At 55.0% G+C, this 13,194-nt stretch overlaps 2 protein-coding genes across 3 annotated transcripts in view; one reads left to right on the top strand and one right to left on the bottom strand.

Moving 5' to 3' along the window:
* Positions 1–7,246, top strand: part of ERGIC3 (ERGIC and golgi 3) — an 11,542-nt gene extending 4,296 nt beyond the window's left edge. Inside the window, exons 5-13 of one of the 2 annotated variants that reach the window (XM_029916477.1) lie at positions 113–375; positions 503–560; positions 4,330–4,344; positions 4,954–4,985; positions 5,734–5,830; positions 5,908–5,972; positions 6,561–6,697; positions 6,778–6,833; positions 7,035–7,246. In XM_029916477.1, coding sequence (XP_029772337.1) covers positions 113–375; positions 503–560; positions 4,330–4,344; positions 4,954–4,985; positions 5,734–5,830; positions 5,908–5,972; positions 6,561–6,697; positions 6,778–6,833; positions 7,035–7,114 — 803 coding nt within the window. In that variant the 3' untranslated portion in view covers positions 7,115–7,246. The remainder of the gene's footprint in view (positions 1–112; positions 376–502; positions 561–4,329; positions 4,345–4,953; positions 4,986–5,733; positions 5,831–5,907; positions 5,973–6,560; positions 6,698–6,777; positions 6,834–7,034) is intronic. The other variant, XM_029916478.1, reaches the window with a different exon arrangement.
* A 1,569-nt stretch (positions 7,247–8,815) lies between these two features.
* LOC115273434 (fer-1-like protein 4) overlaps positions 8,816–13,194 on the bottom strand; it is a 33,228-nt gene continuing 28,849 nt past the window's right edge. The window contains exons 39-45 of the mRNA XM_029916476.1: positions 12,679–12,839; positions 12,059–12,144; positions 10,623–10,721; positions 10,139–10,380; positions 9,418–9,692; positions 9,220–9,320; positions 8,816–9,123 (exon numbers count right to left, since the gene is read on the bottom strand). Of these exons, the coding sequence (XP_029772336.1) occupies positions 8,931–9,123; positions 9,220–9,320; positions 9,418–9,692; positions 10,139–10,380; positions 10,623–10,721; positions 12,059–12,144; positions 12,679–12,839 (1,157 nt within the window). The 3' untranslated portion in view covers positions 8,816–8,930. The remainder of the gene's footprint in view (positions 9,124–9,219; positions 9,321–9,417; positions 9,693–10,138; positions 10,381–10,622; positions 10,722–12,058; positions 12,145–12,678; positions 12,840–13,194) is intronic.

Raw genomic sequence — 13,194 nt, forward strand, 5'->3', positions numbered from 1 at the left:
TTAACCATCTGAGCCATCCAGGTGCCCCAAGGGAATGTACATTTTTAAGAGGCCTGCTGCCTCTGAGGAAACCTATTTTGAGAACACCGGTGTTCAGGGATGAGGCTGGCAGAGGCTTCATTAGTGGAAAAAACGGCTTTCTTTCCCAAGGTACCAGCTCTGTTTTCATGCCTCTTTGGCACTCTCACCCCTCGCCCCCTCTCCTGCAGGTGCTGTAACACCTGTGAGGACGTGCGGGAGGCTTATCGCCGCCGGGGCTGGGCCTTCAAGAACCCGGACACTATTGAGCAGTGCCGGCGAGAAGGCTTCAGCCAGAAGATGCAAGAGCAGAAGAATGAAGGCTGCCAGGTGTATGGTTTCTTAGAGGTCAACAAGGTACGGGAGGGACGGAAGCGGGAAAGGGCCAGCTGAGCTGCGGGTGGCCCCGCTCGGCCCTCGGGCCCTCGGGAGACCAAGAGAGGGAGAGAAATGGCTGGAGAATGAGAGGGAATACCCCCTACAGGTGGCCGGAAACTTCCACTTCGCTCCTGGGAAAAGCTTCCAGCAGTCCCATGTGCACGGTGAGTGACGCCGCCTCCGCTGGGGAGTTTTAGACCTTGGAGACCCCTGCAGTTGCCTGATGGTCTGTCCGTGGCCCCAAGAGACCCTCATTCGGGCAGCAGTTTGGTACACAGCTAAGCACAGGCCGAGGAGCAAGATTGCCTGGGTTCAGACATCAGACTCAGACCTTATTGGCTGTGTGAAGCTTTGAGGAACTTAAGCTTTTGGAGCTTGTTTCCTGCTGTGTATAATGGAGATGATAGTACTTATCTCCTAGGGTGCTTGTCCAGGTTAAAGATTGCAGCACTCGGGGCACCTGGGTGGCTCAGTCAGTTGAGTGTCTGACTTGGGCTCAGGTCATGATCTCGCGGTTCCTAGGTTTGAGATTCTCTTTCTCTCTCCCTCGCTCTCTGCCACTACCCCACTCACGCTCTCTCTCTCTCTCTCAAAATAAGTAAACTTAAAAAAAAAAAAAAAGATTGCAGCACAGAGAAAGTCCAGCTTGTGGTAGGCTTGTTCTAAAGGCAGCCCCCAATATCGGATGACCCATGTGTGAGGCTTTGGGGTCAGCAGACCTGGGTTGGAACACAGGTTCGGCCACTCCGGAGTTCTAGCAGATTTGGGAAATACTGAGCCCTACTCAGTTTCTTCTCCTGTAGAACGGGGCTGCAGATACTGATACAGGGTTGTTCACAGGATGAATAAAGGGATTGACTCACAGGGATTTATTTTCATTCATTTATTCATCCGTGCATTCACTAGATATTTTGTAGTCACCTACCATGTGCCCCATTGTTGTCTGGGTGCTAACAGTACAGCAATAAACAAAATAAAATTCCTGTCCTCAAAACATTCTAGTAAAGAAACACCATAAACAAGTATGTAAAATATATGGATACTATATCAGATACTATTAAGTACTGTGAACCAAAGAAAGGCAGGATAAAGATGCCAGAGGTGAGGGCTCCGTCAGATGGTATGAGTGTGCTGTTGTGTATTGGGCGGGCAGAGAGACTGATGGGCAGCATTTGAGTACAAACCCGAAGAAAATGAAGGAGCTGGCCATAAGGATGTCTGGGCAAAGGATTTGAAGCAGAGAGAAGAGCAAATGCAAATCTCTAAGGTGAGAGGGTGCTTGGCGCGTTGGAGGGGCAGCAAGAAGGCTGGGCGCTGGAGGACAGCGCGCAGGGCCGTGTGCTCAGCGATAGGGTGAGCCAGGTCACGGCCACCGCAGGCAGGGGCGGAAGGACACCACAGGGACAAAGGCTCTTATTCTCCATGGGATACAAGGCCATCCGAGGGATCTGAGGAGATGCTGCATGATGTGACTTTGCAGAAGTAGGAAGCACTCTGCTGTGTGGAGAGTACTGGGAAGAGGGGCAGGACAGAACCAGAGAGGTCAATGGGAGGCCATTGCCATGGTCCATCCTGGCACAGGATGATGGGGGCCAGGCCAGAGTAGTGGTGGAGGGCCACGCAGTGATTGGTTACGTTTAAGGGTCATGCCAAGAGGCGTGCGTGGCTGATGGGCATGAAGGGTGAGGGCAGAGGAGGGGTCAAGGATGACTCCGAAGTTTTGTGTCTGAGCAGTGAGAAGGATCAAGTTGCCATTTCGGGAGAGGGGAAGATTCAGAGGAACAGGTTTAAGTGGCTGGACGAGCAAAGCAGGAATTCCACTTTTGACGTGTTCAGAGTAGTGGGAATCTGGTGTCCTTGTAGGCCACACAGAAGCAAGTAAGCAGCTGGCTGTTCAATTTGGAGGTCAGGGGAGAGGTCTGGCCCAGAGATACAGATGTGGGAGTCCTCAGGCATGTGAAACCAGGGGACTGGGTAAGGGCCCCCTGGAGGTGAGGGTAGATGGTGGCACGGCCACCATCAGAGAGTGCGGGCAGGGGGAAGAGGTGGAGGTGGCAGGGCAGGGTGTGGAGAGGTGGGGTATTACAGGCGCGGGGAGGCCAGGGGGTAAGGGGAAGGCACATCAAGGAGACTAGTAAGAAACACTGGTGAGAGGAGAATGCCCGCTGAAAGGTGGTATCCTGAAAGCCTGGGAATGGAGGTGTTTCCAAAACCATATCAGATGCTTCTGGACATCAAGTAAGAGTTGCCCGTTGTGTGTATGACATGGCAGTGGTCATTGTGACCTTGACAGTCGTTTCTGCAGAGTGATAGGGAGCACCCACTGCATGGGCTCAGGAGAGAATGGGAGAGGAGTTGGAGCTGGGAGTAAGGACAGCTCTTGTGGAGGAGAGCAGGCTGAAGCTGGACTCAAGGGAGTGGTTTTGCCAGAGGTGGGGCTTAGGTTAATAAGCTGTGGGAAATAGTCTGCTGAATAGGTGGCAGAAGTCATGCTCCAGGGGCGGGAGGGACAGTTGTTGGAATGAAGTCCTTGAGAAGGAAAAAGAAGACAGAATCTAGTACCTCAGGAGTATAGACTAAAGCCCGAACAGAAGGAAAGGCAGACTAAGTCTGGACAGGTAGGATGGCCGCCAGGTGATGGGGACACCATCGGCCGTGTGACAGGGGTGAGGAGAGAGTTGTGGCCAGAGTCTAGAACCACCATGAAGACATGTGGAAGGGCTGACTTGCCGTTCTGGGTGGATCTCTAAGTGATTAAAATAAGTAGGGATAGTTAGGATCGTTTGCCATGAGCTGCAAAGCTGGGGATTTAAGAGCAGCTCAAGGGACAGTGATCTGGAAGTGGCATTAAGGAGCAAGGAGGGCCTCACTTCAGGCCACAGAGGACGGTAAATGTGGGGAAGAAATTATCACTGGGGGGGCTACAGAAAAGAGCATCTTCAAGGCAGAGCCAGGCTGTGGTTGGAGCAAGAAGGTGAGTGGAATGTGTAGAGGTTGAACATGTAGGGGTTTTGCTGATGACACACGGGGCCCCCTGGGAAAGATGGGATTTAGGATCACATTGGAGGATGTACGGACCCACAGCGTGACAAGAGTCCAGGGGTTGAGAGATGAGCTGGTGGTCCTGAGCTGTGCAGTCACTAAGGGAGCCAGGAGTAACGGCCTGCTGGAGACAGCCCTGCTGGTTTTGAAGGCACTGTGTGGGGGTGAGGCAGGAGGTGGGTCTGGAGCCCCCCTCTCTATTCTGGAGGGGGTCGGGGGAAGGGTGGTCTCACTGGGATGGTGGGAAGACTGCCAGTGTCGAGCTGTTGACGGGTCTGGAGGCGAGGCATCCAGTAGGAGGTGATCGGCAGGCAGCGGCCTCTGCTTCTCCACCTCGGCTGCTTCAGAGTCAGGGAACCCAGAGCACAGGGTGTTCGGCATCATGGGAGGATATTTAAAACACAAAGCTGCAATTGCCTGAGGTCAGAGATCTGGCTGAATTGAAGGTCAGGAAGCTAGTTTCTGACATCCTTTTTGCTTTGGGTGGGGGAGGAGAGAAGATTATAAAGTTCACTTAGTACTTTTCCATCTTAGATCCCACTGGTCCTCAAGACAGCCCTTTGTGAAAAGTGCTAAGGTCCAGAGAGGGCAAGTGACTTGCCCAAGGTCACACAGCTAAGAACATGGCTTGTTGGGCTCTAGGTCTTTTGTTCTTCCTAGGCCACCATACTTCTGCCCCCAAAACCCCTTGTATTTTTCTCTGGCTGGGGAAGAGTTCCCCTGGGGACAGGTGCAGGAGGAGGCTTATTAGCTGGGTCCAGACCATGCTGCCAAGGCAGGAATATTCCAGTCTTTCTTTCTACCACGTATCTTGCTCCATAGTTCTCATTGTGAAGCTCTCAATTTTTTTTTCTTCCTCCCTTCTCTCTCCTTCCCTCCCCCATGCTGCAGTACATGCTGTGGAGAGTAAGTGGCCCTGCCGCCCAGGGAGGCCAAGCCCCCACTTCTGGGGCAGCCTACCCTCCCAGGAAGGGGGGAGGTTTGGATGGGCCTGGAATCGGGGTCTGATTCTTCAGGTAGGGTTCCTTGAAGCAGGAGGAATCAGGGCCAGAGGGCACTTGTTCTGGAATAGATGGTACAGGGTACCCATGGCCTTTCCTTTGGGGGCTGTCAGGGTAGGGGCAGGGGGAGCGAGGAAGATGCTTGGATGGCATTCTCTGATCCCGCCTCATCTTGGGGTTCAGCAGTTGTCCATCAGCTCTATTTAGTGAGAGTCAGTGGGGTTTGTTTCCTGAGGTGCATGCAGGGACTTAGTGGGAATAAAAACCTGATGTGATGCCCATAAAGGGCTCCCTGTGTATGTCAGGGAAAAAATGGGGTCTGTTCTTAAGGCCCAGGAGGGCGTGGACTCGCACACAGCCTCCAGCAGGACCAGGTTGAGGGCAGTGAAGGGTCAAAGAGAAGCCAGGCAGTCACACTCCAGAAGGAGGGGTGAGGAGGCTTGAGCAAGGACGCTGAGGGAGCCAGGAGGCCAGTCCTACTCCACCTGGTGACACCTTCTCCCTTCTCTCCTAGTCCATGACTTGCAGAGCTTCGGCCTTGACAACGTAAGTACTGGGAACCCTGCAGGGCGGATGGGGGTGGGAGATGGCTGCTGCTTTCATATCTCCGCAGGGATGTCCTGGGTTGGGGGAGCAGATAAAAATATGCCATATTCGGCCAGGGGATCGGTCTGAGGGTCAAGAACTGAGATCTGCACGGGCTGGAAATGGGGGACGGGGTTGAACAGGAGCATCCTGGGTAGAGGGAGCCTCCAGCAAAGTCAGGAGGGAGTGAGGCACTTCTCAGGAATTGTAGGGGCTGGGGCTGGAGAGGTTGGTGGGGACCAGACCGCACCAGCCTCAGTGTGAGCTCCAGTCTGGACTTCCTCCTGAGGGTCTCCTGGAGGCTGTTGGCTCTTTAATGAAGGTCATGATACAATCAAATTTGCATGTTTTTAAATATCCCTCTAATGGCTGGGGTTAATGAAGACTGAAACAGGACAGGAGTCGGAGTTGGGAAATCTCCGGCACCTCCAGCCTAGGCCTCCCTGGCTCAAGACTTGCAGGCAAATCTGGCACCTGCCACAACAGGTCTGTGCCCAGTCTTTATTTGCTTTATGTCTGGTTGCAGCCAGAATCTCAGACTGTGGAGGCCCAGAGTCCATAGACTCTGTGAGAAAGGAGTTCCCCAGTGGGGCATGGGGGTGCTGCCTGTTGTGGTCAGATTCTGTCTGCCACTGCTGTGGAACCTTTGATGGCTGAGGCCTGTTGGGGCCTTGAGTGCTTGAGGCTCAGGTGCTGGTGTTGCTTGCAGATCAACATGACCCACTACATCCGGCACCTGTCATTCGGGGAGGACTATCCAGGCATCGTGAACCCCCTGGACCGCACCAACGTTACTGCACCCCAAGGTACCAGCCTGGGAGGTAGCCCCCAGCTACCAAAGCCCTGCCTAGCACCCATGCCCAGTGCTCTCTTCTCCCTGCAGCCTCCATGATGTTCCAATACTTTGTGAAGGTGGTACCCACAGTGTACATGAAGGTTGACGGGGAGGTAAGTCTGCAGGAACTCCGGGTCCCGCTTGGTGACAAGCCAAGGCTCAGCGAGTATCAGTGATTTACCCTCACAGTGAGGGTACAGGGCCCACACTGTCAGACTTCAAAGCGCTTGCACTTTCTACTTGTCCAAACTGCCTCCATCCATTCCTTGGGTACTCATTGTCCCTGTGGTCTCCCCTGGGCTGAAGGCTAACCCTTCCTGGGTTATCATCCCCTTTCTGCTGTCACCAGTGGAGCAACACTTCTGTAGACAAGAAGTCCAGCCCAGCCTTGCCAGGAGCTGATGCAGCCTTGGAGAGCTCTCCCCTTCCCTGAACTCCCACTGAGAGAATCCACCACATGTAGCTGGGATTGGTAAACTGTGAAGAGCTAGTGACCAGGGGGTGGCTGGGGCGGTGAGGCCAAGAGGGGGTACCTAGGTGGTCCCCGGGCCTTGCAGTGTTCGTTAGCAATCTGGGGCTTTGTTTTCTCTTCCGCACATACAAGGCACTACGGACAAGGGGCAGGAGCAGGGGTAGGGCTGAGGGGGTTTGGGAACCAGGTTATAGAGCCAGCCCTGGCCCAAACTTCCTTCCTGTCCCAGGTGCTAAGGACAAATCAGTTCTCTGTGACCAGACACGAGAAGGTCGCCAACGGGCTGATGGGTGACCAGGGACTTCCTGGAGTCTTCGTGCTCTATGAGCTCTCGCCCATGATGGTGAAACTGACGGAAAAGCACAGGTGAGGGTGGGGAAAAGGAGGGGCCTGGGCCTGCAGGAAGCAGGGGTGCCTGCTGATCCCCTGCCCCATTCCTCTGCCAGGTCCTTCACGCACTTCCTGACTGGTGTCTGTGCTATCATTGGGGGCATGTTCACAGGTTAGAAGCTCGAGGGCATGTTTGGGGTTGGGGCATGGGGGGGGATTGTAAAGCCTGGGCTCCCTGTGGATTTTTGGGTGGGGAAGGAGGAGCACCTCGATGGTCAAGGGGCCTTGTTGGCCTGGCCAGTCGGGTCACAAGGCTCTAGGGTCCAACCAAGGACCCAACTGGGCCAGTGCCAGCCCTTGTCTCTCTCCTCAGTGGCTGGACTCATCGATTCACTCATCTACCACTCGGCTCGAGCTATCCAGAAGAAAATTGATCTCGGAAAGACAACGTAGCTATCTCCTTCCCTATTTTTCCCCTTCGTCTCCTCTTTCCCTTTGGCCTTGTGGTCATTTCCCAGCCTCCCCCCGACCCCTCTCGGAGCAACGACTCAGCACAGGTTGATAAATCTATTGATTGTGATAGTACTTGATGGTCTCCATGTGCTTTTTGCATCTGGCCGGAGCCTGGGAACAAACCCCTGCCCAGCCACTTACTGAAGGCCATCAGGATTGACACATCAGACCAGATACCCTCTGGGAGCCCCACGTGGATCTCTGATATCCACCCCAGTACCCTGTCCTCAGTCCCTCCTCTGCTGTGCTCTTTCGGCCCTTTGGGTTCAGCTCCAGGGCTGAGATGGACCTTTCCAGTATGAGCTTTTGGGGGCCACCATGGCTGTCAGGTTTATAAGTGTCTGACCCCGGTGGTGCTAGAACCCTGGGTGCAGGCTGGGGCTTGCCGCCTCTTCAGTGACAGCTAAAGCCAGGGCTTCTCCCTGCCACCTTGGGCTCAGTCCCCCAACCCTCATCCTCACTGACTGTGTTCTGTGCCAAACCCCTGCTGGTTCCTGGCACTAAAAGGGGTCCAGGCAGGTCCTGTACAGTCTTCTAGGAGGAAGCAGAACTGAAAAATGGAGGGAAGATAGCAGCGCCATTCTGGAGCAAGGCTGGCTTCAGATCCCCAGCTCTAGATCTCGTCAGGGCTTCCGAGTATAGCCGTTATTAAGTGTGGAGAACCCGACCCAAGACACCACCATGTGCTGCAGCCCAGGAAAGCAGGGACATTGACAGCTGGTCAATTCATCCAGTCGATTCTCAGGGAGTGTCTGGGTAAGAATAGTAGGGGGACAAGTAGAAAGGACAGGAAGCAAAGTAGGGTGATGATAGCAAATTTCTGGAGGCAGACAGACCTGAGATCCAGTTCTGATGTGATCACCCACAAGCTGTGTGACCTTGGACATGTCTTTTTTTTTTTTTTTTTTTTTTTTTGGCTCAGCCAGAAACCGTTCCTACTTATTAATAATATCCTGAATTTCCTCCAAGAACGTCCCTGTCTACCTTCTCAACTTATGTGTTTGGGAGAAGGTCTGACTTCCCACCCTAAGCTCCAGAGGAGTCCTCAATCAGCACATCCCATCCCCCTGGCCACAGTGACCCAGGGTGAGGCTCTGTCAGGACTAGGAAAGCTTCCTTCTAGGTGTGAATGTGGGGGGATACAAGGCTGGTGCCACCATCCTGCAGTTCCAAGGGGGAACCCTGTCTGCAAATGAGCTGCCCCTCAGAGGACAGCAGAGCTGAGCCCAGGGGCAGAGAACGGGTCCCAGTGACATCATTTGAATCCTGTGACAGGCTTCTAGCTAAACACTGGGAATTGCAGTTATACAAGCCCCCTCCCCAATCCCTTTTTGTTTAAGTCAATAGGGTTGGGATTTCTGTCACTTCTAAAATATCCTAACTGATTTGCCTACTCTCAGAGTTGAATAAACAAGCTAATGAAGTGTGTAAAGTGCTTAGCTGTCTCTAAGTGATCCTGCCATTGTCAGGAGCAGGGCTACTCGGGGCATGATAGCTTGGAAGCCAGGGCTCCTTGGCCCTGAGCTTCCTGCCAGGTCTCATTCTTCCTGGTGGCAGCCTCCCATCCCCAGCACCTGTCACCCAAGGGCAGCTCTGCTTTCTGCCCCTTGTATTATGCACAGCTTGTGTTCAGGTGTCAGAGTGGAGGCACAGTCAAGTTCATTCAAAGAAAGCACTGAACTCAAACAGTTGTGTTGGTGAGAAGGACCCCCCAGGAGCAGAAATTACGGGGTTGGTAGGGGAAGAGAGTCCAGGGTCAGGGGTGGTGGAGGGGGCGGAAGATGACCTGACTGATCTGGCCGGGCATGGTGTAGAAGACCAGGAGAAGGAAGACGGTGACCAACGCCAGCAGCAGCAGCAGCACCAGGATACGCCAGTACCGGCGCCAGATGAAGAAGACAAAGGTCTTTAGCGGGTTCACAAACCAGTTGAAGGAGGTTTTAGGGCGGCTGTGGGGACAGAGGCGGTGTCAGAATGAGGAGGAAGTCCCTGGGCCGCCCCACCTCCCTCAGGCTCTGGCCCAGCCTCCTTGTGCCACCCCTCACTTGGGCTTCTCCAAGGGCTCCGGCTCCTTCCGCCCCTTCCCCACTGGCCGCTTCTCGGCCTCTTCCACGGTCAGCAGCTCAAACTCTGCCTCCACCTTCCCCTAGAGAAAGGAGGGAACAGAGGCCGAGCTCTTAGATAGGCTCAGGCCCGGCCTCATAGCCCTACCTGCCTGGGCCCCCTGCCCCGGCCACACCGACCGTGAGGATGTGGACGCTGCCTCCAGGATCCGTGAACGCCAGGTCTTCCGGCCGGCCCCTCCTCCTCTTCCTCTTCTTGCCAGCTCGCGCCTCCCGCTGCTCCCGATCCTCATCCTCTGGCTCCCGCAGCTTCACTACGGGCCACCAACCCCGCAGGCGGCGGCAGCGAAACAGGTTGCACCTCGGCCCTGCCCCATCACGGGCCAGCCGCACGGAGCAGAGCCCGGGCTCCCGGGCCCCTCGCACCATGTCTGGCAGCTGCAGCTCCAAGGATCCTGCAAATTCAGAGCTCTCTGGGTGAGGTAGGAGATCAAGGTCTGGGCCTGGGGTGTTGGGAGCACAGCAGGACTGTGCCTCAGGGCATCAGGAACTAGGATGTGGTGGTCCGGCAACAGCTACAGGCCACACAAGCACAACCACACATCAGCAGGTTGTCAGACCCTGATGAAACAACCCAGGATGGGACCAGACTGCCAAAGCAGTGACCATGGTATTGGAGTCCAAAATGACCTGAGTCAGAAGATTGAGTCGGGGACTTTGGGTGGGAATGGAGGTCATTATTGTGCTCAGTATTAAGGCCAGAAAGTAAAGGTTAGTGACCTAGGGTCGGAAATCCAGGACTCAGGGTTGGGTTAGGGTACGGAACCAAGGGCCAGGGGGCACCGGCAATGAGGACAGAAAGTAGGGCTAGGGGTTGAGGTAGGAGGGAGGAAAGCCCTACCAAGGAAGTCGTTGGCAGAGATTCGGTCATAGTCCCAGACCTGCAGGACCAGCACGGCCGGCTGCCGGAACTCGGCCTCCTCCAGGGCGAAGGGTCCAGGCCGGCGCCGGACGCTCACCTCTCGTTCCGTGGGCAGGTAGTCGAAGCGGAATACAAAGCGCCAGTTAAAATTCCCCTCCCCAGTCAGAGAGTTGAAGTGAACATCTGTCTCCTGCTTGTCGTGCTCCAGCCCCTTTACCCAGCTGGAGTGGGGGAGAGGTTGAGGGGTTGGCCTCAGCACCGGGGCCAAAACCAGAACCCAGTTCACCAACCGCACCCCCCCACCCCTGACCACCAGGCCGGGGTGGGGGTGGGGGCATCCACCAGCTCCAGGTGCCACAGATGCCCCAGGAGACAGGGTTGTGGCTCAGCCCAAAGCCCACACCCCTGACTGCAGTCTCACCTTGGTTCGCAGCCATTGGCCCGGCCTAGCCTGCAGGCTCACCTTTTCACATAGATGTCACTTGACATCTCTCCAGTGAGTGGGTTCACATCATCCAGAACCACATCCTCTGTGTTCCAGATGATGACTCTGAGCTCATAGCTGGGGGAGGTATCAGAAGAGAGTTTCAGACTCTTGAGAGGGTCCTGAGAGGGGTGCAGGAAGCAGCTAGGCCATGGCCATGACATTCCTCGAGCACCTCCATGTGCCCAGCTGGGTGGTCAGGACATCTGTGGTACTCACAGGGGCAGTCCCAGCTATCACTGACCACCTTCCCCACAGCAGATGGCACCAGGAATGGTCTATTGACCAAAGCTGGGCCAACAAGCTTCTCCCATAAATTTGGAATCAGGACCCTGAAAGGCTGAGGAACATCAGATGCAGAGTTGGAGCCACCACAGGCCAGTGTGACGAGCAAGCTGAAGTTTTAGGGCACAGAGGAGAGAAAGCCAGTCTGCAGCGACAAGTGGGAGACAGAGCTGCGGAGCAGGGAAGAGAGCGTGCAGCTTTCCTGATCCTGCCGCAGATAGCCATGGATTTTCTGGGCATCTGTTTTTCTTGCCCAGCATCAATTTCCTCTCATTTGCTGACAGCACCATGATTTTCTGTTGGTGAGTACCCCCACCCTCACCCCCATGCTGTCAATCTGTGTGATTCTCGTGGGAAAGACCCACCTCTACCTGGCTCCAGAGGTGGGTACGTCACCTAGGCCATCACCCAAGGCTAGCCAACCAGTGGATTACAGCCCCCTAACCTAACCACAAGGTTTGGTTAAGAGATCAGCATTTGATGAAAGCTGATCCACTTAGAGTCAGCCCTGAGACTTCTGCTCTTACTGGCAAACAGGTGTTTGTTTTTCTGCTCAAGTAGTCTAGTTGGTAAGATGTAAGCCCAGTACCATTAGCAGCCACCTTGCCCCCCAGACCACAGAAGCCTCCCTGAGGTGACACCAAGGGAAGCAGAGCCCAGAGGTGGAAAGTGTAGAGTGCTGACACATCTGAAGTACACAGGGCCTACGCAGAACTCCACTCAGACCAGCTCCAGTCGTAAGGGGGCAGACTCCTAACATTATGGCTTATGAAAAGAAAGGGAACTTAATGGCTCACCTAACTGAAAAGGCTAAGCCCAGGTTTTCTTTATAAAAAAAAATTTTTTTAATGTTTTATTTATTTTTGAGACATAGAGAGACAGAGCATGAGCAGGCGAGGGGCAGAGAGAGAAGGAAACACAGAATTGGAGGCAAGCTCCAGGCTCTGAGCTGTCAGCACAGAGCCCGATGCCGGGCTCAAACCCATGAACGTGAGATCATGACCTGAGCCGAAGTCGGAGCCCCAGCCGACTGAGCCACCCAGGCGCCCCTAAGCCCAATTTTTTGTAGGGCCTGTGTACTGGCAGTCCAGAGGTGCCTGCCCCAGGAGAGATGGGGCCAGAACTCTCACCTGATTGGCTGCCGAGGCTTGATGTCAACTGGGGGTGGGGCGGGCACATCGCGGGGAAAGATGTCAATCCACATGTGAAGCGATCCCTGAGAACACGGGACCGAGCTGAAGGGGCTCCCTGAGGTCCCCACCTCCCGTGATAGGCTTGTGGCCAGAGGCTGTGCCTCGCCCCAGGGGGAGAGGAGCTGGAGTCAGGAGGGCACAGTCAGGCAGATCCTGGGGATGAGGATGAAGGTGGGGTCTGAAGTGGGAGTTCAGGGGCTAAGGTTAGGTTAAGGTTAAGGCCCTGGAAGGTTGAGATCAAAAGTAAGATCTGGTGTTCCCAAAGTCTAGAGCCAAGAGGGACCCAGGGTTGAGGTCAGATTGGGAGTATCAGGTCTGAGTCTTAGGGGCCAGGGGTGGGGGTCCTGCAGGACCAAAGCCAAGGTGGAGGTATGGAGTCCAGGATGGGGGTGTAAGACGAGTGGGGATGCTGGGGACCAGGATCAGAAGCCAGAATTAGAAGTGGCAGTGCAGTGCCCAGTTAGAGGTCTTGCGGAAAGTACATCCTGAGGGCCCGGGGTCCAGGAGCAGGTGGGAGTCCTGAGATTGTGGAAACCCTGGGCTGAGCCCTCCCTCACCTGCAGTAGCCCTGGGCTGCGGGGGTGGTAGAGGGGCCGAGTTTCCACATGCTCTGGCACCAGCTGGATCCCAAGCTCTGGCATCTCTTGCCAGCGCCGCAGCACCAGCAACGCCTGTACCTCCTCGGGGACCTCACTTGCCCCTTTGGGCCCCCCTGTACCTGTGAAAAGAGGTATATGAGCTTGGGTCCCGCACAGGTCCCGATTCACCTGCCTTCCTCCCCGACCCCTCAACAGAAGTGCAAAGCTGAGGCAGCTTCTGTGTTGGAAGAAGCCCATGGGCCAGGACGTAAAGTCCATAAGGCACAGAAAGTGAGGAGATGCTTCTCTAACAACTTTTGCCAGTGAAAAGCCAGCAGTGGAAGGACAGTGGGATTGGAGGGGCTATGGCTTTGCACAGACCCTGTTTAGAGAAAGACCACCAGCTGCATGAGCTCGATTCTGCAGCTACATTTTGTCATATGGGACCCCTGGGTGGGCCACCCTATGTTCTGGAAACTTGATTAGCTATGGCTC

Source organism: Suricata suricatta, chromosome 12 (genome assembly GCF_006229205.1).
Source record: "Suricata suricatta isolate VVHF042 chromosome 12, meerkat_22Aug2017_6uvM2_HiC, whole genome shotgun sequence".
In the NCBI taxonomy this organism is placed as follows: domain Eukaryota; kingdom Metazoa; phylum Chordata; class Mammalia; order Carnivora; family Herpestidae; genus Suricata; species Suricata suricatta.